A 24632-nucleotide genomic window follows, 5' to 3' on the forward strand; every position below is an offset into this window, starting at 1 on the left:
ATTTCTCTGACCGCTGGGTGGAGAGCAGGGGTGATGAGGGAGCAACGGGCAAGCTGAGGGCAAGCTAACACCCACCCTCCCCCCAGGTGGGAGGTGTGTGACATCCCTCAGGCTCTCCCGGCTGCCCAAGAACAAAGGAAAGGGAAAAACAAATGGTTAGCTGATAGAAACATGAGTCTCCATCGGTTTGCACCTGTCTTAGTAAGGATTTACAAGAAAAAAAAAAAAGGCCATCTCGAGAAACCTCTGGACTCAATTCCCCGGAGCCCTCACACCACCCTCCCCTCCATAGGATAGAAAATCTTATATAACCAGTAATTCCTCACAACCCTAGAGCAGCTCTTTCTGCCCACGGGTCCTGTCCCCTGTGCCTTAATAAAACCACCTTTTTTGCACCAAAGGTATTTCGAGAATTATTTCCCGGCCGTTGGCTCCGAACTGCAACACTTCAATCCACATCAGAGGGTAGATTACGCAGAAGCAAGGAGACTTCTGGGGAAGCTGTTGCCAGTAACCCGGACAGCAACTGATACTGGCTGAGATCTGGGGCCATGGGGACTACAGGGCAGTGGGGGACCAGGGAGGTGTCATTACCCTCAGAGCAACGGCCGAGACTCTGTGGCATTCTCCCCTATCACCTCTCCCCACCCCATCCACAGAGTTACTCGCTCCTTAATGCTGGTTCCCCCGGAAACCATTCAAAAAGGAAGCTTTCCCAGCATTTCATGTTTTTCCCTATTCCATTTTGCGTTGCTATTCTAACTACTTGGCTTCATCTTTGATGGCCTGGTGGAGATACTCTGTCCCTCTGCTCTGGAGCACGGAGCGAGTTGTGCGTAGGATTCCAGGGGAAGCGGGGTGGGGGGCACTCTCAGCGATAACCCCCACGCTGGCTGGAAAATGAGAGGGAGAGGCTAGTGGCTCTCCCTCAGTCTCCGCCTGGCAGTGTGCTTGCTTTCTCCAGACCTTAATTTCTCCAGCTATAAAGATGTCAAGAATGAAGGAGTCCTTCGATGTCAGGCCCACATGGGGAGGGAGGAGGTGAGGGGGGCTACCGGGGACCCTCAGTGGTGTGCGAGGGCACATTCACGCTGCACACTGGAGCTGACGGTTAACCGTGGCAGGAATCCGAGAGCCAGTTGTTAAATGACTTGTGAAAAATTAAATTATATAAAGCCACAATGGAATAAATCATGGTAAAAACAAAGGTAACACTCGGGCCACATCCCTTCCTAATTTTGCTACCTTTGCTGTCGCCTATGATTTGATGGTCTTTACGTCTATTGTATCCGTGTGGGGGAAACAGGTACATTCTTCCCACCTCTGCGTCTGGCGACATCACGTCGGTTTTGACTTTGGCCTCCGTGGGAGCATTTGCACCACTGAACTTGGCACGTGCTACAAGTCGGGGTTTGTTCACTGCTTTGCTGATAGACGCACTAAAGTAAAGCAGATTTAATGTAAAAGTGGGTCATGTCTGTAGCTGCAACATTGTAAACAGCACCGAAACCGAGGAGTTGTTTTCCCGGTATTCAAAAACGGTTTTCCCATCCAGCCAAGAAGTCGCTCACAGCACTGACAAAACAAACGAAGCTCTGGCAGACTTCGTGGTTTCCCTTCGGTTTTCCTCATGCATGTAAAGGAAAATTTCAGTCAATACGGATGTTAGAACTGTACTCATTTGTCAACTGCAACCAGAAGTTGCTTAGGGATGTAAGAGTTCAACCAACATCAGTGAAATCATTCTGTAAGAATCAATAGGCTGCATGGAAATTTACAAAAAGGAGTACCGTGTATTTCATTAGTGTTTAAAAATGTTTTTGATGTTTTTATTTTTGAGAGACAGAGAGTGAGCAGGGGAGGGGCAGAGAGAGAGAGAGAGACACACACACAGAATCCGAAGCAGGCTCCAGGCTCTGAGCTGTCAGCACAGAGCGCGACGTGGGGCTCGAACCCATGAACCCTGAGATCACGACCTGAGCCGAAGTCGGACCCGCAACTGACTGAGCCATTAGTATTCACCCATTGTATACCATACATCCTGTGTACCAGTAAAATGTGCAGCAAACTGTGTGCCTTTATATGCACTCCCCTCCCATCCCAGGCTCGGGAGCTGTTTGTTAAACGTTTACTGAAGTTTACCAGACGATAACTGTTTATGGTGTCCTACGACAGAATGAGCTCAGCCTCGGTGCCAGGAATAGCTAGTGTCTCGCACACCTGTGATTAGACCCCGGATTTCCGGCCAAGGGCAATGATTAGACTGCTCTAAGCCACATGCTTCTTATCTCTAAAGTGGCAACAATAATAATGTCTCTGTAGATGTGATGTGAGGCTGGGTGCCCAGTAAAAAGTTAATTCTTTTCTCCTCTCAAGTATAGGAGCACAGAAAGAACAAAAATCCCCTAGAAAGGTGCTGCCTTCCTCCCCTCCCTGTCCCCTCCTGCCCCCTCCCCAATATGCTAATGACTTCACTGCTGGTTTTCCTGTTCTGGATCACCTCTGGCCTCTGTGGTTTATAGCTGGAGGAGCTGTGAGCCCAGGGCGGTTCCAAGTTCAAATATCCTTTTCTCTCTCCCCTCCGGGAAAAGAATCTTTGTCAACAAAACTGATGCCAGGGAAAGAGAAGAACAGACCCCCAACCCCCTCCTGAACTACAACGTGATGAGTAATGAGACAATGTGATGCTGAGGTGTGGGCTTCTCATCAATATCACTGCAAACTGCTGGAAGACAGAGGGTGATCCTCGTTCGAAATTACTTTCCTACTCCTTTTCTGTGCCAGGCGCTTAGTAGGTACCCAAACTCTCCAGTAAGTTAAACTAATTCGATAATAGTTAACGTTTGCTCAGAGCGTCAAAGATAAAGCCTTAAGTGATTTATGAGCCAAGATGACTGTCTGAAACGTAAGGCTTGATTTCCCGGTAACGTCTGTCTTCCCCTTACCATATAGCCAGGAAAAAGAACGGGAGAGAAAAAAGGACTTTCTTACTCCTCGGGCTGGTTCCCTTTGTGGTCTGAATGCTTCACATCTCTTCCACTCTGTGTGCAACCCAGGAGAGAAAGAACAGGTTCTGTTTTTGGTTTTGTTTTTTGGTTTTTGTTTGTATTCCTGGGCCCTGAGGACACTGTGAGCAGGGAGAAAGTGTGAGGGGAGTACGGTCCTCGGGTTAAAATCACTGGCCTTTTAGTTGTGAAGGAAAGAGCAAATGAGCGGACACAAAAGAATCAAGATTCTGAAGACGCTTTCTTAAATACTTACATGCGGATTTACCATATGACCTCACGATTCCACACTTAGGGATCTACCTCAGAGAAGTGAAGAGAGAGCCATAGAAAGACTTGCCCAGGAGTGATTCTACAAGTGTTACCCCTAAGAGTCCATGAACGGAAAACAAGCTTGATGTCCACTGACTGGTGGATGGATAGACGGCATGGGGTATATTCATGCAATGGGATTTGTTCATTGCAGTAAAATGCAAATTTATTCATGCAACGGGATATATTTAGCAATCAAAAGGAAGGAGCTATTACAGATGTCACAACTTGGGCAAACTTTAAAAACATGGCCGTGTGCAAGAAGCAGGCACAGGAGTCCCCATAGTATATGATCTATTGATCTATCGACAAGCCCAGAAGAAACGACTCTAGATAGAGAAGATTAGTGATTGCCTGGGGCAGAGGGTGGGAGCTGGGCCCTGGGAAGAGCAGTAAAAGAGGATGAGAGATGTAATTGAGGTGACGGAAATGTTCTATAACTGATGCATGTGGATAGTTAGCAACTTGCTAAATTTACGATAAAAGAAAAGTGAATTGTATATTTGAAACGAGTGAATTACACAACAAGTAATGTATGGCTAGAAAAGTTTATTTAAGAGAGGGTTCAGGAGGGGCGCCTGGGTGGCTCTGTCGGTTGAGCGTCCGACTCTTAATTTCAGCTCAGGTCTTGATCTCACGGTTCGTGGGTTCGAGCCCCGCACTGGCAGTGCAGATCCTGCTTCGGCTTCTCTCTCTCTCTCTCTCTCTCTCTGCCTCTCCCATGCGCTCTTTCTCTCAAAATAAATAAACTTAAAAAGAAGAGGGTTCAGGAGAAAATCACCTATCGGTAGTGTCCCTCAGCTTTGATCAGTCATCAGTGAAGGTGCCAGGCTGCATCCTCGCCCACAGAAAAGTGAGCAGTGAGTCTCTGTGCTCTGTGCAGCCACTCACTTGGGCTGAGCTTCGGGGAGGAAGGGATTAGTCCTCCTGGGGCTGTCCCTGCAGGTGGCCGGGCACCCACGGACTAAGCCCTGCAATTCATTCTAACAACACCCAGCTCTCCCTGAAGGTAATTGCCGGAGCCTTTTCACGCTAAATTAGAATCAAGCACGCTAATCACCTGTTAGGAAAATTCAACTCACTCTGGTTTTGGGAACTCTGTGTTTTTAACTGGCCAGACTCCTGAGCTGCTGCCCGCAAACAGGGGATAGACATTAGTAGGAGACAGATGGAGTCTTCGAGACTGTGTTTGGGTAATAACAATATGGTCAATACCTGGTTGGAAATAAAATTAAATGTTATGAGCTACCATCCTTCTCAGAGCACCTTGGCCGCTCTGCATGTGACAATGACCTCACTAATTGGTTAGAATTAGCTTTACTTCTGTAGGAAACAGAGGCCAGAACGCATGCGTGTGTGTGTGTGTGTGTGTGTGTGTGTAGGGGGAGCTTGGGGTGTGGAATGTGACCAGAACAGAAAAGAAAGAAAAGGAAATAAAAATGAAAGGACAGAGGATGGATAGGTTGGAATAGATTTCTACGCGGCGCCTGGGTGGCTCAGTCGGTTAAGCGTCCGACTTCGGCTCAGGTCGTGATCTCGTGGTCCGTGGGTTTGAGCCCTGCCTGGGGCTCTGTGCTGACAGCTCAGAGCCTGAAGCCTACTTCGGATTCTGTGTCTCCCTCTCTCGCTCTGCCCCTCCCCCACTCATGCTCTCTCTCTCTCTCAAAAATAAACATTAAAAAAATTTTTAAAAAAAGGTATACATTTCTATGACCCTCAAAAAACAGACATAGAAACACAAACAGATAAAAACATGTTTAACGCAGCCATGTGTGGTATGTGCTTCACATCGTCTCAGGGAATCCTCTCAGACTACTGGTGTATTTAGGCCCATTTTGCAGATAAGGAAACTGAGGCCAAGGGGGCCGAAATGCCCTGCCCTGTAAGTGGGAACTGACAATCAAGCTTAATCCTGCTTGGGTCAAAGCCCAGGATTCTTTCTATGACACCTTGTCCTCATAGTCACAGAAGAAGGAGCCTAAACCACTAGCCCCGATTTTCTTGTTACGGGAGAAGGTGAGAGATCTGTAGCCCGGATACTCCTTCCCCTTGGTCTTCACGCCCAAGTGGGAGATTCCATGTATCGGGGTACAGGAAGAGAACTGGGCATGCTCCCATCGTAGCTCACACGACCTCATGTGAAAAGAGAGCCTTGAAGACCAGAAACACAGAGCCGCAGCCAGGCAATAGCCCGAGGTACCTGTGTTCCCGAGAGGCACCCCTTTATTAGGAGTCTGTGCCTTTTTGGGGGTAGGGGGCGATCGCTTGCTCCTTTTCAGTGAGTTTTTGGTACCCAGCTTGTCTATGTTAACACCGCTCATCAAGTCTCCTCACTCGGGCGCTGACTTAACTGTCAAAGAATTGTCATTGGTTATATGTGGAGGTACTGGGCTGGGCCCTCTTTGACTTTGATGTTTGTCCCCTTTCATTTTCCCATAAAGGCACCATTGGCTCTACCCCTGGCGTATAGCAAATCAAACCTACGGAATTTCTCCTGGTCCCCCACCCCCCTCCCCCCCACTTCCTCATCGAGTAACTCATCTGCTTTTCAAAACCGAGATCCTCATCCGCCTCCCTGAGTGTGTTTTGTCTGCCTGGCCTGTTAGATGGCCCGTCGCCTGGCTCTCTTGGTGCTCTGCTCTGACTTCTCTTACAGTGCTCACCATATTGCCCTGTAACCCCCGGCTGGCTTGCCTGTCTGTCCCTTGAGACAGGGTAGAAACATCGCACAGAGGTCAGAATGGGAGCGACACATCTCCAGACGGGGAGACGCTGAGGACAGGGGCCTGTCTGGTTCAGCTGCTCATTCCTAGCTCCAAGCACAGTCCCTGGGAGAGAGATAATTGATATTTATGAACCGTTTGTGGAATAAGGAACGGATGGATAAGTCCATAACTAAAAAGGAGAAAGCTGAGGGCCGTTGGGGCCTTTCCAGTTTAGGGTCCGTGGAGCTGAGGGCATAATCTTTGCGAGGGCGAATTGCTATCAGAAATGTGCCTGAAGCGAGCCACACCAGGTTGGGACCCACAAGTGTCAGCCACTGGAATGTCTAGCCCTTGAATTCATTCTGTCCTCGGATTCCATAAGCCAACGTCAGATCCACGGTTATTATTCTGTCCTCTCCGGGAAGATATTAAGAACAAAGCGTCAAGAGAAAGGTGATGCATGTCTTAAAAAGCAAAGGACAGCTCACTTTCCAGGTGGGGCCTGGGGCCCGTGGCTTCTCCATGAGCTCCTTTTGTGTGCAGCCCCCAAATTTCCCAACGGCGGCCCATGGTCCCGTGACTAGACTCTGGGGCTCCACAGGCAAAGGGATGAACAATTGTAAGGGTAATTGAACACTTCACAGGTTTTCACAGCGGATCAGCACTGAGCCATTTATCCCAGGTGTTTCTGTGAGTGAGATGCTGAGAAAATGCACACCGTTAAATGGTTCTCAAATCACTCTTTCGTCTGGCAAAACAGGACTTGGTGTTTGCTGTCTAGATCATAAAAGCAAGTGGTTTGGGAACAATAGCTACTTAGAGGCTAGACAAAAAAAAAAAAAGTTTTTGGCTTGGAAATTTGAGTCCTTGCACATTAGGCATTGAAAGATTTCAAAGAGTAGAAAATACTTAAATGCCTGTGGGCTCTACCCCTTTATGTGGAAAATGCCGTATAGACTGTTAAGGGGGTAGAGTCGGTCTGGAACCCAGGCTGCTAATAGGTATTATTTCCTCTTTACAGTTGGGGAAGTTGAAGCTCATGGTCACGCAGCTTAAAAGGAGTGATGTTGGAAAGCAAACCTGATTTCAAGCCCCACATCTTCTCCAGGCATGTATGCTATTTTGTTCGTTCTAGGGTTCCTCTCGTCCTCCTCGGGGAGCTCACAATTCACTAGATGTGACTGGTCACAACAGCTCATGGCTAAGTGTAACAGGCAGGAGGGCGAAGGCTCCACGAAGAGGGTCTTTGTATCACCCTTGGTCAAAATGCTGTGGGGCAGAAAAGGACCTTCACACCATAGCAAAGATGTGTCCACCACACCGCTGGCTCTTTATTGAGGAAGAGCATGACTTTGGTATCAAACCCCCTCGTCGTGGTTTGGTGGAGGGAGCCTCAGGACATAAAAAATCCCTACCATGAAATTCATCTATTTTAAGCGCACAATTCAATGGTGTTTATTCTGTAAGTTTCACCTTAGCAGCGCTATTAAAACGTGATCTAAAAGATACATACTATATAAAGATATATAGATTATTGAACAGATATATAGCATAGGCAATTCTCATTCCAGAGAATCCAGACTGGATCTTCCTGAACTCAACTCACTGGTTGGTTTAATGAGTTGACTTAACAAGGGATAACGAGTCCCTCTATGGGTTCTGTGGGTTCATAGAGGGTTCTATGAACCCTCTATGGGTTCATTAAGTCCTGGGTTGGAGAGGGTTAATGACCCTTGTCTCCAAGATCCAGAAGGTGCAAAATCAGAGGAGCCCCCTCTTACAGGAAATCTCTCTAATAAAGTTTTGCTCTTTTTTCCTACCAACACATTTGTTGAAGATCTATCCCATCAGCACCTCTGGGCCACGTAATACAGTGATGAGAGCAAGAGTAACTGGGGTCCGACTGCCTGGGGTCCAATTTCAGCCCCTAAACTTGTACTTGTGTGGACTTAGGAAAGGTCAGTGCACGTTTCTGAGCCCTGGGTTCCTTGTCTGTACATCAGTTGTGGCACCAGCCCCTATGTCACCAGACACTTGAAAGGACCAAAGAAGACAGTGCCTCACGTATTGTAAGCACTCAGTGGATTTTGGATATCATTTCTAAGTGTCAGGCACGCAGTGATACAATACGTACAGACTTTGTGCAATGCCCTCTAGTGACTCTGAGTTTAGTGGAGGAAATGGGTGAAAGAACAGGCAATTCGAGCTCAGGATGGAGAGGCCCAGACTTCCAGGGCGACAATGTAGACAGTGAAGAGGGGGAGGAAATAGGTTAAATATCACACTGAGCAAGACGTGTGTTTTATCTGAAACACGGAGAGGTGCGTGTCCCAGCATTTTGGATTGCTTGCTTTCCTCCTTATCTGTAGGTGGAAACGTAAATAGCTCGCCTAGTTTAGGCTTGTATCATCCAAACGATTCAGAGCATTAGAGTTAGAGGGACATCAGTCAGTGCTGGGACAGGGAAACACTAACGTGCAGTGCTGGACCCTCATCTCAAGACACGTTAAATAATAGACATCGCACGAGGAGAAGCAACCTAGCATCGAGTGGTTTGGTTTTCACCCAGTGGGTAGTAGACACAGCATGATTTCTGCAGGACTTCTCAGTAACTTTAATGTGCTAGTAAGCGCGAGAGAGGGTTTGTCCCGCTTCCCATATTATCTGGCTAAGGAACCGCCCGTTTTTTTCTTCTGAGGAATCCCGGTGACTGGTGCTCAGAGGAGTGCACTTTGGGAAGCGGTGACTCCGTCCAAACTCCTTTGCGGGCTGAGGAAACTGCCCTGCAGAGGGGGAGTGACCGGCCCCACATGTCCAACCGGGCTGGTGGCAAGCCCGGGCTGGCCTCCAACCTTCCTCGGTGCAACGTCGCTGATTACAGGGTGAGGAAGCAGCAATGTCTTTCTTGGCGGTTTCCGAGAAGGATGAATTGCAATAGTTTCACTGGGCAGGAGAGTAATAACCATCATAATATCTTGAATGTGAACGAGGTTGCATCCCCGAAGCCCCAGGCACCGAGCTCCGAGATGCCTTTGACATGAAGATCTCCTGCGTACAGAGCCGTAAAACCACCCAAGACTTTTAACAGACCAGTCAACCGAGCCCTGGGGATGTGTGACAGGATTTGAGGCTTTGCTGTTACAGGGAAACATTAACCAACGTACTTGGAAGCCCGGCTGTCCTCCACCCTGGAGGGGTGCTCCGTGTTTAATGGGGGAGAGTGGAGGCAAACACACCAGGCTGACATCTCCGTGAGCTTATTTGAACAATTTGTGTTTGCTTTTCTCGCTGCTTCGACGCTGAGCTTGGCTCTTCTGGGCTCATATTCTCTTCCCAATTGATCGTTCCCTTTATTATTTTTTTAAATATATTTTTTAATGTGTTTATTTATTTTTGAGAAAGAGACAGTGTCTGAGCAGGGGAGGGGCAGAGAGAGAGGGAGACACAGAATCCGAAGCGGGCTCCAGGCTCTGAGCCGTCAGCACAGAGCCCGGCGCGGGGCTCAAACTCACTCACGGATGGCAGGATCGTGACTTGTGCCAAAGCTGGATGCTTAACTGACTGAGCCACCCAGGTGCCCCAGACATGGTTTGTTCCCTTTAGAGCCAGTGAGATTGTTTATGAACTTTGGAAATGAAGAATGCCAAGCATTGACTGTACCGAGGGTGTGTGTGTGTCTGTGGGTATGTGTCTGTGTGACAAAGAGAGGGTCAGAGACAGAGAGACAGGCAGAGATGTGTGTGTGTGTGTGCGTGTGTGTGTGTGTGTGTGCGTGTGTGTGTGTGTGTGCGTGTGTGTGTGTGACAGAAAGAGAGAGAGAAACAGACAGACAGATGGACAGAGAGAGACAGAGAGCAAAGCACCAAAGCCAAGCCTTCTTTCGTTGGTTCTACGCCCAGTGTGACCAGTCACATGCCCACTGACATAGCTGAGGGCTAACGTGGCAGGGGGTGGTTTCCCGTCTGGAGGGGAGAAGGGGTCATCTAGATTAGGAAAGGAGGCCAGCGCATGGGGTCTGCTCTGTACCAGGCACATTCATTTCAGCTGCTCGTTTAACCGTGGTGGGGGTACTTGGGCATTGGAATGGTCGTTCTCATCCTTGGTTTGTCCGTCCGTTCCAGGTAGCAGGTGGCGGTTCCAGCCTCACACCCCGGTCTTTCCGCCTGGGGCTCCTGTCTGCCACTGTGCGGCCACGGGTCCTGGGGGGCCAGCTCTGCCGCATTCCCTTCCAAGTCACGGGGCAATTGCGTCAGAGCCTCAGATCTCAATTTTGACACCCATGATGTGAAGACTTCTCCAAGGGCAATGGTCTGATGGTGACGGTGATGATTTCATCTCTAAGAATCATAGAGTTTGGAGAGCCAGTTCCCGCCTCCTCCTTTCTGTTTCTCACTCTCTCCTTCTTGCTCTTCTCTCTGCTTCACTGACCTGCATCAGTTCGTCTTCATTGCCTCTGACTCTCTTGAGCAGCCTTTAGTTTATTTACACAAAGTGCTTTCTTTCTCCAGCAGCTGGAGAGTTAGCCCCTCCCCCTGCCCCCTTTCCTTTCCTTTGTTTCCCCGCAATTTGGTTGTCACGTTTTTCTTTCTATAACATTTTAATTATGAAGATAATGCATGGACACTGAAGAACGTTGAGAAAATAAATACGAGGGAAAACTAGAGAATAAAAATCATGCAACACGGATCTTGACATATTCTGGCTTGTAGCGCACACACAAATAAATGTCTTTTATCATTTTTGGGGGCAAAAAGTATGTGCATAATATACATCCATGAAATCATATTGGACGACTGCATAATGTTTCATAATACGGCTCTTATACTGCATTGTAACAATTTCCTAAATTCGTGGTTACAGATTTACACTTTAATGACATGTCTGGGCGTGAATCCTGGGGCTGTCACTGACTGCTCATGGGTTTCTTGAGCAATCTGCTTGACCTCTGTGCCTCAGTTTCCTTGCCTGCACCATAGGGAGAGCTTTGTGTGATGTCTCTTCCAGAGGGCTAGCGCTCGTGATGCCTAATTTCTCATTTACGCGTAAATCAGCAAATATTGATTTGTGAGATTATTCACTTTTTTTTCCTCCTCTCTCTGAATTAATGTTAAGTTTCTGAAAGGCAGGGTCTGTGTCTCAATTGCTCACAGGATAGGACGACCCGTATAGAAAGATACCCGGGACATTGCAGAGTAGAACAGAGGGTGGGGCCCTGAGGGCTGACGGGTCTTGGAAGCAGGTAGAAATGGACTCACACTCCTAGCTCTTTGGGACAGCTGTGTGGTGTTGGCGGCTGACTCACTCTTCAGCGAGGACAACACTGCGTACCTGCCTCCCTCCCAGGCTTTCGAGAAGGTCTTTGCTTAAGAACTAGTGGTTACTGCTGGAGCTAAGCTGGCCTGGGCTCTAAGCAAGAGGGACGGGGTGGGCTCATCTTCCCAGGACATACTGCCAATCTGAGATCCAAGGCAATGGAGTGTTGACTCGGGAGGCCCCTTGATGTTTCAGAGGTCCCAGGAACCAGAAATGGGCACAGACACGGCAAGAGGGATGAGGTGCTGACCTCTCTCAAGGGCGTGAGAAGGGCCACTCAGGCCTAGAGAGCCTCAACTCAGGGTTCAGAGCCTCAACCAACCTCAGGGAGTTTTCTCCTTTATCCATGAGGGGACCCCCCCCACCCCAAGTTGGAGTCTCAGCAGCCCAAGCAGGCTTTGGGGTAACATCTTCTTAACTGTAGAGCCCAAAGGGATAAGGAACCTGGAGGTAAGAGGGTCAGCGGTCCCCACCCCTGGCTGCCCCTTGGGAAGGTCTTATACAAAGAGACAATCGCAGTCTATCTCAAGACTCCAGAGTCACAGCCTCCACGAGGGAGACTCGGGAACTCAGGTTTTCAACTCTTTAGAAATATTTCATAAAACATTTGAAGATAGAAGAGCCCTCCCCGGTGCTTCTGATGCTGCAGGCAACCCCAGCCCAAGTCCGTTGTCTGACAGCCACTGAGCCAGAAGACCTCCAAGAGCCAGGGGTCGCCAAGTATAAAAGATTGGCAGCAATTAAGGGACACGCTGAGAATAGTCTCACCATGCTCCCACTTCTGGAGTCGGGTTATTTCCTGTGAAAATGCCTCCGCCTTGTGGATGCCGATTAAACGTTGTGCACCCAAGTTGAACTTGTCTTTTCTCGTATTCATGTTCCTTCTGTCTGCCGACCGAACAAGCGACAAACTTCTTTCAAACAAGTTTGCTTGGTGGTTTACAACTTAGCACGACACACGTTTGTCCGTCTGGACTCTGTGACCACTCTGAGAGCTAAGCAGAGAGAAGCCTTCATGACCCTCATTTATGGAGGACACAATGGAGATCCCAGGACTCCAGGAGGTTCGAGCCCTCGAAAGTAGTGGTGGGGGAGCTGGGATCCCATCCTGCACCTGCTTCACCAGTGATGTGCTTCCTTTCTCTTCACTCTATGCTCATCCCTGCACGGTGGGTTGTAGAGTCAGAAATTATGGAGCTACTCTCTCTCCAAATAGACTGTGAACTCGAGGAAGGGAGGAGCTTATAAAACTAATTATAGCGACACAGCGGGAGTGGGAAGGTTTATCTTCCTTCTGCCGGCACACCTCTTTCCCATGTCCTATGCACAGAATCCCATAGGCTGGGCTGAGCATCCTCTCATTCATTCATTCATTCATTCGTTCATCCCATTCATTCATCTGTCCACTCTTTTACTCAATCGTAAATTCTTACATTTCTTTCTCAATTAATACCAATTGCTCATTATTTAAGAGGTGCCTACTGCGAGCCAGGAAGCCCTATTGTCCTATGTATGCCACTGCAGACAGTCTCTTAAAATAGGTCACAGAATCGAGGGTGAGGTTTATCTCCATGTACGTCTATCTCCACACACGTTTGCTGAATGAGTAAATAAATAAATGGCAGGGCAAGTGAATAAGGATTGTAATGAAGGGATTACAGGAGGAATAGAGGAGACGCATGAAAGAAGATGCCCTTTACCCTCTACCATATCACATCAAATGCCAGCACCACTCTAGGGAATCAGCATTTCCTGATCCGCCGTCACTTCCCATCATCCCGTGATGAAAGCCTTCTCTCCTGGACTTCCATTTCCCTCCGGCTCTTCCCGGTATCTGCTTGTCTTTGGGTCAACACGATGAGGTCAGCTCCTGAGGAATCCCTCAGGATAGAAGTAGAGTCTGAGTGATCCCTGCCCGGAGCACGTCGATTGAGGAGCACGTTGATTTTCAAGCTGCCTAAGGTACGCATCCTCTCTCACGAAGGCTGAGCCCTCCAGCTGACTTCCGTGGGGATTCATTTAATTGTGTTATGTGGTAGGATGGGCAGTGGTAAGGCAGAGGCTGGGAACCAGAGGCAGGTGGGAGGGGAGACAGACATGGCCGCTGCCGCAGGTGCTCAGACGAAGGAATAGGAAATGACATGGCCAGAGAGGAATGATCACCATTACAGGGAGATAGAAACTTTTCAGATCACCAGGTCATCTGAAAATAAGATGAGGGGGCGCCTGGGTGGCTCAGTCAGTTGAGCTTCGACTCTTAATTTCAACTCGGGTCGTGATGTCACAGTTTGTGAGATCGAGCCTGGTGTTGTGCTCTGGGCTGACAGTGTGGAGCCCGCTTGGGATTCTCTCTCTCTCTCTCTCTCTCTCTCTCTCTGTCCCTCCCCAACTCACACTCTTTCTTTCTCTCAAAAATAAGTTAAGAAAAAAACTTTATGAAAATAAGAGGAGAACGTTTGGTCTATGTCTGTGTCGTTTATGTATCTGTATCTGGATAGATAGATCTATATAGACAGACATCTATATAGATGTATCTATTGCTATCTATCTATCATCTATCATCTCTCTCTCTGTGTCTTATGTCCTTCTATTTATCACTTGGTCTATCTGTATGAAATAGGAACTTGGAGTAAAGCAAAAAAAAAAGCCACCCTTCAACATTATATAATTATTTCAATGATCTTTACACATCTATGAATTCACCTCAGCCTTATCACCAAGTAACGGTGATAGAGGAGGAAGAGGGCAGTGAGGTGAAAGGGCAATTAGTTTAATGACAGCATCCGGCAACTAGAAAGTTTTTGATGTCCTACCATTCTTGAAGCTGCTCTGTAATAGAGACATTTTTTCTACTCTTTAGGGAAGCTCAAATAGCCAGGAGTTTCCACAGTTGTCTTTCAGATGTCACATAGTTGATGGACAATGGAGGAGGGATTCAAATGTGTCTGCCTCTGAGGCCTTTTTAAAAATATTTTTATTTATTTTTTTTTTTTGAGAGAGAGAGAGAGAAAGAGAAAGAGAGAGACAGACAGAGCATGAGTGGGGGAGGGGCAGAGAGCGAGGGAGACACAGAATCAGAAATAGGCTCCAGGAGCTGAGCTGTCAGCACAGAGCCTAACATGGGGCTCGAACTAATGAACTGCAAGATCATGACCTGAGCCAAAGTTGGACACGCAACTGACTGAGCCACCCAGGCGCCCCTACGTCTGAGGGCTTTTTGTTTGAACCCTTAGCCTCCTTCACCAAACAGAGGGCTCAGTGTGTCCGCTGCCTGATTTGCAGACTGAGTTGCGTTATTGGACGTGCTTGAAGGCATGAATAGTCCTCGCGTAGGGTGGCCACCTGTTATCTCCTATTGGATGCCTGGCAAGCATCTGACAATTAAAATATCCGAAATGTAAGTCATACCTTTAAATTTTTTTAAAATGTTTATTTTTGAGAGAGAAAGAGAGAGAGAGAGCATGAGCAGGGGAGGGGCAGAGAGAGAGGGAGACGAGGAATCCGAAGCGGGCTCCAGGCTCCGAGCTGTCAGCACAGAGCCCGACGTGGGGCTCGAACTCACGAGCCGTGAGATCGTGACCTGAACCGAAGTCGGACGCTCAACTCACTGGGCCACCCAGGCACTCCTTAAGGCATGCCTTTTAAATGTCCATCTCTGTAGGTTTCTTTGGTTCTGTAAATGACACCTTCTCTCACCCTGTTGCACAGTGAGGAGTCCAGGGGTCGTGCTCTAAGCCACCACCGATCTTGGAGATTTTCCCGTCAAAGCACCTCTTGAGTCTGTTCACTGCCCTCCAGCTGGCCTCCACCACACTCACCTTCGCCTTTGCCCAGGGGTGTCCCTGAAGGGTGCAGACGACACGTCTAGCCCTCGTGGGGCCTCCGCGTGAAGGAACATGAAAGAAGATGGCGGGTACCCCTGATTTCGATCTGGTGATCTGCACCCCGTTTCGCACACCTGGCAACATACGACGTTCATCCAGGACACCTGCTCTCTCAGTGACTATTTGTAGGATATCTGCGTCCCCTGCCCTGTTGTCACACCGTGAGGAGTGGCTCCCTGTGTGTCCCACAATCGCTTTCCCGGTCTCTTCCTAAGCGCCGTTGCTGCGCCCTGGCCACCCGCTTCAGACACAACAGACTTCCGGAATGTTCCTAGTATTAAAAGTCATGCTGTGTCAACGGTGTGCCAGGTGTCATTTTTATTCACTTTTCACGTAAAAATTCTCCGCTTTTATTGCTGCCTTTCTCGACATTCTCGCCACTTGCGTACTCATTCCGTATTGTGAGCTGAATAATGCTTTTAAAATACCTCAAACTCAGGCCCAAAAAAGCACATGTGGCCAGGCTACTCCCGACAGAAATCTGCAGCTTCATTTACAGAATTGAAGCCACGTTAAATGCCGTTAAGGTGCGGCCCGCTCGCCTTTGGGTCGAGAGTGCTGTCTTTGGGATGCTCGCTGTGGGTACCGTCCTCACCGGGCTGGGGCTTCCTCAGGATCTGACGGAAGCCAGGGTTTACTGAGTCCATAAGATGGGCCTGGCGATACGTTCATGCGTCACTCACCCCCTCTTATCTAATTCTTACTGCCCATGGGATCGAAGCTTGCAGGGGAGCGGCAGGGGAGGAGCAACTTGTCGGAGGTGGCAAACCCAGTGGGGAGCATCTGCTTCTACAACTAGAGCTCTCTCTTCTGGCCCCCGATGCCCTCTTGGAAGCCTGCAAGTTCCCTGAAGACCAAAGAATGCCGCCATCTTTCCATGCCGTGCTCTGTCTCTCCACACCCTTCCCGACAGCAACCGTGTAGCTGGGCTGACGGGTACATATGCAACAAGCAGACAGAACCTACACACGTAGTACCCATAGGATGCGCCTGTGCAGCATGAGAGGCAGCAGGCCTTGCTATGCGCGTTCGTATACACGATTTCACCGGCTCCCTGTGTTGGCCCTTCCAAGTTGGCAGTCATGGGACAGGGTAAACAACGTTGGGTGCCTGTCACACGAAGATGACAGCTCTGGGTGGGGTTTATGTATTCCTGCCCATCCTTAGGACAACCAGTGGGGTTAGCATTAGGACTCCCATTATACAGACAAGAAAAATGAGTCACAGGGGGCGAAGTACCCCTCCAAGATCACACGGCTTAGCTTGGTGCAGAATGACGGTTGCACCTGGCGCCCTGCCCTTAATCGGTGCATGGTGCTCCCTGACCCTGGTCGGCACGCGCTTCTTGAAGGTGCCCGAGCTCAGAGAAGGAGGACTGAGGTCACTGGGGTCTTCAGGGAAGAGCTCTGAGCAAAGAAGGGACACCGAGGAGAGAAGGAGGGAGGAAGACTGAATATTTCCCTGTGAGAGTAGCCCCAGGAAGCTTCAGACAAAAGGAACACCTGAGCTGTCACTTTGGGAGGCATCTTGACTGTCACAGGCTGGCCCAGAGACCCCACCACTTCCCAGCCAGCTTGCTGTGTGTGCTCCGCCCTTTGTAACCCTGGGAATGAAGCTGGAGTTAATTAGTTCTATTTACTGCATTTGCCTGTCATTTCCTCAAGCTTCACGCCTTCCGCCTCCCCACGTTTGATCTAACGGAAGAGAAAATATCGCTGCACCTTGGATTCTGCCTACTGGGCTCACACTGCTCTCTGAAAGCCTGTGCATTTTTAGCGCTAATTAATTTAAGGACTTCGGTCGCCCTACTGCTTCTCGGAGGCCCCTCTGCGTTTCCAGCTTTCCCAATCAAACTTGGGTTTTTTTTGAAATACCTGTCACTTGTTCAGCCTTCTGAAGATTTTTTGCTTCCTTCTGGTGCAGAGCTCAGGAGAGCAATTTGACTTTTCCCTTCAGGTTCATTCAGATTAGTGAAAGTCATTAGAGGCGAAGAGGGATCCGAGAACGTCACGCCTGGAAGGAATTTTGGTAAAATGCGCTGTCGGGCTGGGTATTCTTCAGGGAAGGATAAATTCATTTTGTGTCCCAGGCTGGTTTGGTTGGGATATTATTCCCGTCTTGAGGATGAAGAAACTGAAAATCTCATCGGTTAAATACCTGGCCCCAAATCACGTGGCTAGGAGATGGCAGGGTCGGTGTTGAAATTAATACTTCTCTAGAAAGCCCGTGTCGTTCCAGACCGGGCTGCCCCGGACAGTGTCAGGCAGCCTAGTTGCTGCCGGGGAGATACAAAGTGCACAGAAGGCATCGTCCCTGCCCACGAAGTGGGACAGAGAGGGGTGCAAAGCACGAGCTTCCACGCTGGCACCGATGCCATACTCACACACGTGGCCTGTGATCCGCGAAGACAGGGAGGTGGGAGGCAGTGACTGTGCTCAGGGGCAGCTGGGGAGACCTCCCAGCGGTCACGTGAGTTGCACTGTATCCTCCAGAAACGCGAAGCCCTGATCCTGGTAGCTGTGAATCTGCCCTTCTCTGGAAATGGGGTCGTTGCAGTTGTAACGAAGCTTGGGGCTGAGGTCCTCCTGGAGTAGGGTGGGCCCTAAATCCAATATGGCCGGTGTCTTGATCAGGATGAGAAGAGACCCAGAGACAGGGAGACGGACACACACAGACAGAAGACCACGTGAAGACACAGACACACAGAGGGAAGAAAGCCCTGTGATGATGGAGGCAGAGAACGGGGTGTGGTGGCCACAAGCCAAGGCGTGTCCACCACGAGCCAGCACCGGAGGTGAGGAGAGAGAGCACGTCCCTTCCAGGAGCCCTGCTTCCAGACATCTGTCCTCCAGAACCACAAGACAATACCTTTCTGCTTCCTTAAACCATCCAAACTGATGCACACAGGGACCACCCCCATGGACCTTGGGGCCCGAGCGGTGCGGGGCAGAGGGACGAGGCGTGGCGGCAGGGGGCAACAGCATGCCAGGGTGCGCAGGCAGCTTCCCTATCTCGCACTGGGCGTGAGTCTGGATGCGGGCAGGAAGTTGCAGGCCGTGAGGCTGAAGTGTGAGATTGGGACTGTACTTCGAGGGGTGGGCAGGTAACCTTGCAGCCAGGTGGGGCCACGCACCTGTTCTGGACGGCAGGGTGTGAGCAAAAGGGGAGCGTGTCATCACCCCCGTAGCTGTCTCTCCCCGAGCCTCGGACACCTGCTCCAGGTGGTGAAGCTCAGATGCCAGCTTGTGTCCCTGCACCACTGCGCGAAGGGAGCGGCCCCGGGGAACTGCCCGGCTCACAGCAAACTGAACACAACAATTAACCTTCATACCATAAGCCACGGTTCTTTCTGGGGCTTGCTTATTATTGCGACAAACTCGCGAATACATGTTCCAGATGTTTGGAGGCAGTAGATCAGAATGAGACACATGTCCCAGCCCCCCTCCTCCCCTGCAAAAGACCCTGGACCACACGTGTCATTCCTCTTTTACTGCCCACTCCTGCCCACAGCCCCTTAAACATACTGAGCACTTAGCCAATTGATCAGAGAATGAAATCTGGAGGAGCTTAGGGGTGTCTAGATCCGTCTCTCGTCTGACTTAAGCTTCCACCGCAAGCCAGCGGCGGGTCAAGGCAAAGCACTGGTTGGCGTCCCGCACTGAGCGTTCAAGTGCACCCGGTTCTCCACACCACAGCCCGTCATCCAGCCTGTGTCCACACCGCTCACTGTGCCTGTGGGACCTCCGATTGCACAAGGACATTCCCTTACCATACAGACAGCTGCCACATTCTTGTGAGGACTTGGAACCCCCAGGGGATATTTTACTATCAATGTGGCTTATCTGGAAGGTGACTGTATTATAAATTGCAAAAGCCCAGATGCTTTTGAGAGAGACAGGGGGGCGCCATTCTTAATTGCTCTGGGGAAACAGTGTGGGTTAGACTGTCTTGGGCAAATCAGGACGCACCGGCCACCTTGCTCAGAGGTGGCTTTGGTGAAAAGCAGCTAATCTGATTGAGGAGGCCGGGACCAAAGGTGTGTGACATGGCTTAATTAATTAGGAACTCTGTGAACTTGAACAAGCTCTTCTTCCCGAGGCTCCAGGTGCGCATCTGTAGAGTGGGAAGAATAACTAATCGTCACAACCACTCGGTGAAAATGTATGTGAAGGTGGCATATTCTCTGTGAAAAGCTGTAACGCTGTAATGATTCTCATCGTCCTTGCTGTTGACATTGGTGTTGTTAATGACCGTCATTTTTTAGCCGGGATTCTTTACCTGTGTTGTTTTGCTAGACTCATCGGGGAAGATTTATCAAATAAAAATAAATAAATGTATTCATTTGCTTGGACAGCTGGAACAGGGAATTGCAGATTGAGTGGCTTAAACAACAGAAATGTATCGCCTCACAGTTTTAGAGGCTAGAATTCTGCAGCCTGGGTGTGGGTAGGATTCTTTCTCCTGAGGCCTCCCTCCCTAGCTGGTGGATGGCCATCTTCCTCTCCCTGAATCTTCGCATGGTTTTCCTTCTGTACATCTATGTCCACATTTCCCCTTTTTGTGAGGACACCAGCCACCTTGGACCAGGATCTACCTCATTTTACCTTAATGACCTCATTTTACCTTAATTACTTCTTTAAAGACCTTTCCTCTAAATCCAGTGACTTTCGACGGTGCTGGGGGTTATGACCTCAACATACGATTTTGGTGAGGTAGGGTGGGAGGGGACACAATTCAGCCCACAATAGATGCCTTCTCCATCCCCAGAAATACTGGTGTAGTTCAAGGCCAAAACCCATTGTATTGAAAGAATTTCAAAAATATTCTTGATCTGGTGCGTTGGAGACCCTTCTGGCCAGCGCAAAGCCCTCTCCGGCAGTGCTGAGCGAGGCTCCGTGAGATTGATTGAACGACTCTGAGCGTCTTGCCCAGCCGGCCCTCTCCCGTTGGTGATGGGAAATGGTTTAGACAGAATGCCTTAGCACTGACACAATGAATAATATTTTGTCAGTGGCTTTGGCTCATTGTGCACAGCACTTTCTCTGCTCAGGCAGTGGCTGACTGGCCTCAGGGCTCACATGTGCCCTGCTGGGCTGAGTGGGAGGGGGCCGCCTGTAACTCCCTAACTCAGGAGCCAGCTGATGGCAGGAGAGATGCCCACGTGAGATCTTAGTGGGATCTCCTTTGAGACTCAATTTCCTTGTCAATAAAATGAGAACAGACTTTCTGCATCATGTAACTCACAAAGTTGTCATGGAGAACACATGAGGCCATAAATTTGTGGCTTCTATTTCTGCACTGCCTAATATAGCAACCACATGCTCATGCGGCTACTTAATTTCTACTTAATTGCAAATGAAAACATAAAAATTCAGTTCCTCCGTTGCGCTGGTCATATTTTAAGCTCTCGACATCCGTGTGTGGGGAATGGCCACCATATTGGCTAGTCCTGATTTGGAACATTTCTACCATTACAGAAAGTCCTATTGGATGGCACCGCTCCGGGTACCAGAGATCCTTCCGGATCTGTCCTGAAGGACATCATCACCACCTATGTTCCTCCTCCACGTTGCATCCTAGGGTGGAACGACGGAGACCCAACTCCAGAACCGGCCAGTTTCTAAAGCCTGGGTTCTGTTTCATTACTTCACACTATCTCCTACCTAAAGCTGAACAGGCTAGTTTTCTTCAGTCCTAAGAATCAAGAGCACTGGACTCTAACTTGCAAGGCAGTGAGGAAGCTCCTGGCCCTGGAGCTTCTGCCAAGGTGGTTAACCTCTGCCAAGATTGCTGCCCTGGGCAGGATGCTGGACTAAAATTTTTTCTCTGTGTCTCTCTGTCATGTGCACACACACACACACACACACACACACACATCTCCTGTACTATAATTCTTCCTCTATTGCTAACTACTGAGCAACCTTCAACTAGTGCAGAAGGGGCTCCTGGGTGGCTCAGTTGGTTGAACGTCAGACTTCGGCTGAGGTCATGATCTCACGGTTCATGAGTTCAAGCCCCGCATCGGGCTCTGTGCTGACAGCTCACAGCCTGGAGCCTGCTTCGGATTCTGTGTCTCCCTCTCTCTGCCTCCCCCCACCCCATACTCTGATAAATAAAAAACATTAAAAAAAATTAAAGACACTAGCAGCATAAAAAGCCTTCACTTCTGCTGTCTTGTAAAGTAGGGATCCTATTGCCTGTGTGGTGACGGGGGAGACACGGGCTGCTACTATGGTCCTCACTCTTCCATCATCACGCGCCTGCCTCTCCCAAGCGCTGCAGGCTTCTGCTTCGCTGCCCAAGAACTGTCCTCGCAGCGACAACTATAAACAGCAACGTGAAACCTATTTACAGGCCGATGAAAAGCAGATGCTTGAAGCCAGCGGGAAGTGCTCGCCTGGGAGCCTGTGCTTCAAACTTCAGAGGCAGAACTTTGCTCCAGCTGGGGGTGAAGCCACAGTTAAGAGGGGCTCATGGCAGCTGCCTCTGGAAGCCTGCCCACCCCTCTAACCTCTGAGCATGCCGGGGCCATCTTTCATGTGAAATGATAATCAAGTATTAGGTCAGATTGTATGATGTTCGCCTTCGGTACCTTAAGGCTGCAGGGGAGTGAGAGTGTGCTTTCGAGTCTGATTTGGACCCCTGAGTAGAGCGGAATTGGCCCCTCGGGGGTCAGGTGGGGGAGAATCTGGCAGCTTTGCTGGGGGTGTGTGCAGGGCTCTGAGTGGGGTTTCACCGGCCCCCTGGGATAGAAGACTGGCACTGAGGGCCCGGCTAGTTGCAGTGCATTGCAAAAGTTATGCTGCTTGCAGCACAAGACTCAGGGGGAGGCAGGGGCAACCAGGTGGCTCCAAAAGCCTGGGTCTTGAATAAATCTGGGTCCGCACTAAGGGCCCAGCATGACCTCAGCAGAAACAAGAGTTTACATGGAATGGAACTTGCACTGCGGACGCCATTCTCCCTTCAATGGATCCCCTGTTGCCCTTGCGATAGAGTGCGAGCCATGCCAAGACTCTCTGTAGGGGATACTCCAATATGCCTCATCCCCTGGGGGTCTGAGAGATGTATTCCCCCAGTGGCTGGGCATGCTGCTTGGAGACGACTGTCAGACCTCTTCCTCTGACCAGAGAAGTGAATGAAGGAGGGAAGGACAAAAGTGCATTCTTCAAACGCGTCGTCCGTTAGTTTGGCCTTCTCAAGCATGCAGCTATAGTGACTAATCCATGGAAATAAACATATTAAAGTCAATTCTGGAAAGGAAGGTAAGAGGGTAAACACAAGTAAGCCAATCTGACATATGTCCGGCCCTTTACCATTTTCAGCTCCCCCTGCCGTATGCATTCTGATTCACACCCAGTGCCCCTGCCAGATACCTGACACAGGCCCAGAGCTGCTCTGCCTTATGCAAATGGCCAAGACCTCGCACTTGTCCCAAGGGGGCTGCTGACTGAGACGCAGGGGCAAAGCGAACACGCTGAAAGTGAGAGTGAGTGGGTAGAGAAGGGACATCCAGGGAGGCCCGGAAGAAAGAGGGACACACTTTTGCAGAAGAGTCATTTGATTTACCTCCCGGAGGTGCACCTGCTGGGGAGAGAGGCCACCCCAGGCACAGCAGGCTACGAGGCAGCAGGCCAGAAGCAGAGGGAGGTGGGTTTCAGAAAGAAATCCCAGCTCATCTGACTCTGCTAGAGTTAGTCCTGGCACTGTCCCCCATGAGACTTATATGGACTCGGGTGAGCGTGGAGTCTCTGACTTCCACTTTCCCCATCTATTTAACAGAAAGGGGAAAAAGACATTAGAACAACGCAAAACACAATGACCCAGCCCATCTCACTGGGACTGCACTGTGATTTAATATCTGGGTGGCCCCGGGACCATCACCTGTAATTCTCAGTTCCCTCAACTCCAAAATGGGAATCTATCAGTTTGCCCTGATATTCTCACAGAGCTGCCGGGAAGGCTCAGTGAGACAGTGGACACTGAAGGTCGCTTAAAACGGTAAGTGTTACAAAGCTGTAAGTCACAATTTAAAACTTGTTATGTCGGCAGGGATCTGCTAAGTCTATGTTGACGAATGGCTGACGGATCTACGCAACGCAAAACCCGGGGATATGTGCGCACCTGTAGGCAGACACACAGACACGATGCTTGAGAGTGGCTGGTCCAACAGCTGTAGGATGTGAATGTCCTGGATCCTGGCTATTACGTGATCCTGGCCTGTGGTTCTTCTTCTTCTTCTTCTTTTTTTTTTTTTTTGCCAATGGTATTGCTAACTATGCCACCTGGAGAAGAATGGATACTCCTGACAGGGACAGATACCTGTTTGTAGTTTCTTCCTCCCTGGGATGGTTGCAGAGGGAGGAACTCCTATAACTTCACAGTCATAAGATTCCATCTTTAGTTTCCCTTCACCTTTCTTTTTTTTTTTAATGTTTATTTACTTATTAAAAATTTTAAAAATGTTTATTTATTTTTGAGAGAGAGAGAGAGAGAGAACGAGGGAGGCACAGAGAGAGAGAGAGAGAGAGGCACACACACAGAATCTGAAGCAGGCTCCAGGCTCTGAGCTGTCAGCACAGAGCCTAACACAGGGCTTAAACGCATGGACTATGAGATCATGACCTGACCAAAGCCCAACGCTTAGCTGGCTGAGCCATCCAGGCGCCCCTCCCTTCACCTTTCAATCAGTTGCTCTCACAATAATCCCATCAACAAATGCCTAATGACCACCGACTTTGTGCTAGGTTCTGTTCTATGAACTGGTGACACAATGGAGACCAGAGAGACTTAGTCTTTGCCTTACGGTGCCTGCCTTCCAGCAGCAAGAAAATCGCCCATCATGATTGTCTACATTGACTGATTTCCTTTCTCTTACCGATCACTGTCATCTTGGAATTTCCTGCCGACCCCAGGATAGGTGCCACGGTGACAAAAAACAACACACCAGGAAAAGATACGCTGCCCCAGGCAGGTGTATGGCAACAGATTGGTCACGGGGTGGAGGTGTGTACCAGCATCCCCACAACCTCAAACTTCCTCCCCTTTCTGACATACCCTCAGCCGGCATTCAAAATTAGGTCATGACGCTCCACAGTAACAACGCAATCATAAACTCTCGGTGTCCCAAACGGATGTCTAAACATCCCAGAGAGAAATCCCACCGTGACATCCCTTGACGTCAACCACAACAAAAATATCGTCAGGTTCCTCCGTTTTTGATCCCCTGTGTTGTTTATAACCATAGGCCCCTAGATCGTGGTGTATGGAAATCCCTTTTTTTGCTGTCAACCCCAGTGACCTTGGCTATAGGCAGTAGGCCTGATGCTGGGTTTGTGTGATGAGGAATAGGGCCGTCCTGAGTTTCTGCTCAGGCATTTTACAGTATGACAACATGCGCACACCCAGAGTCTGGA

The 24632-nt window shown here is 49.5% G+C and overlaps 1 protein-coding gene across 1 annotated transcript in view; it reads right to left on the reverse strand.

Annotated features, from left to right (window-relative positions):
* Positions 1–24107, reverse strand: part of CLNK (cytokine dependent hematopoietic cell linker) — a 123476-nt gene extending 99369 nt beyond the window's left edge. Inside the window, exons 1-5 of the mRNA XM_047091333.1 lie at positions 24095–24107; positions 18353–18478; positions 17700–17821; positions 16546–16680; positions 15032–15177 (exon numbers count right to left, since the gene is read on the reverse strand). Coding sequence (XP_046947289.1) covers positions 15032–15177; positions 16546–16680; positions 17700–17821; positions 18353–18478; positions 24095–24107 — 542 coding nt within the window. The remainder of the gene's footprint in view (positions 1–15031; positions 15178–16545; positions 16681–17699; positions 17822–18352; positions 18479–24094) is intronic.
* Positions 24108–24632: the final 525 nt, after the last annotated feature.

This window comes from Lynx rufus, unplaced genomic scaffold, assembly GCF_022079265.1.
Source record: "Lynx rufus isolate CCGP_SWC_20201006 ecotype Redwood Valley unplaced genomic scaffold, mLynRuf1.p SCAF_3, whole genome shotgun sequence".
Lineage (NCBI taxonomy): Eukaryota > Metazoa > Chordata > Mammalia > Carnivora > Felidae > Lynx > Lynx rufus.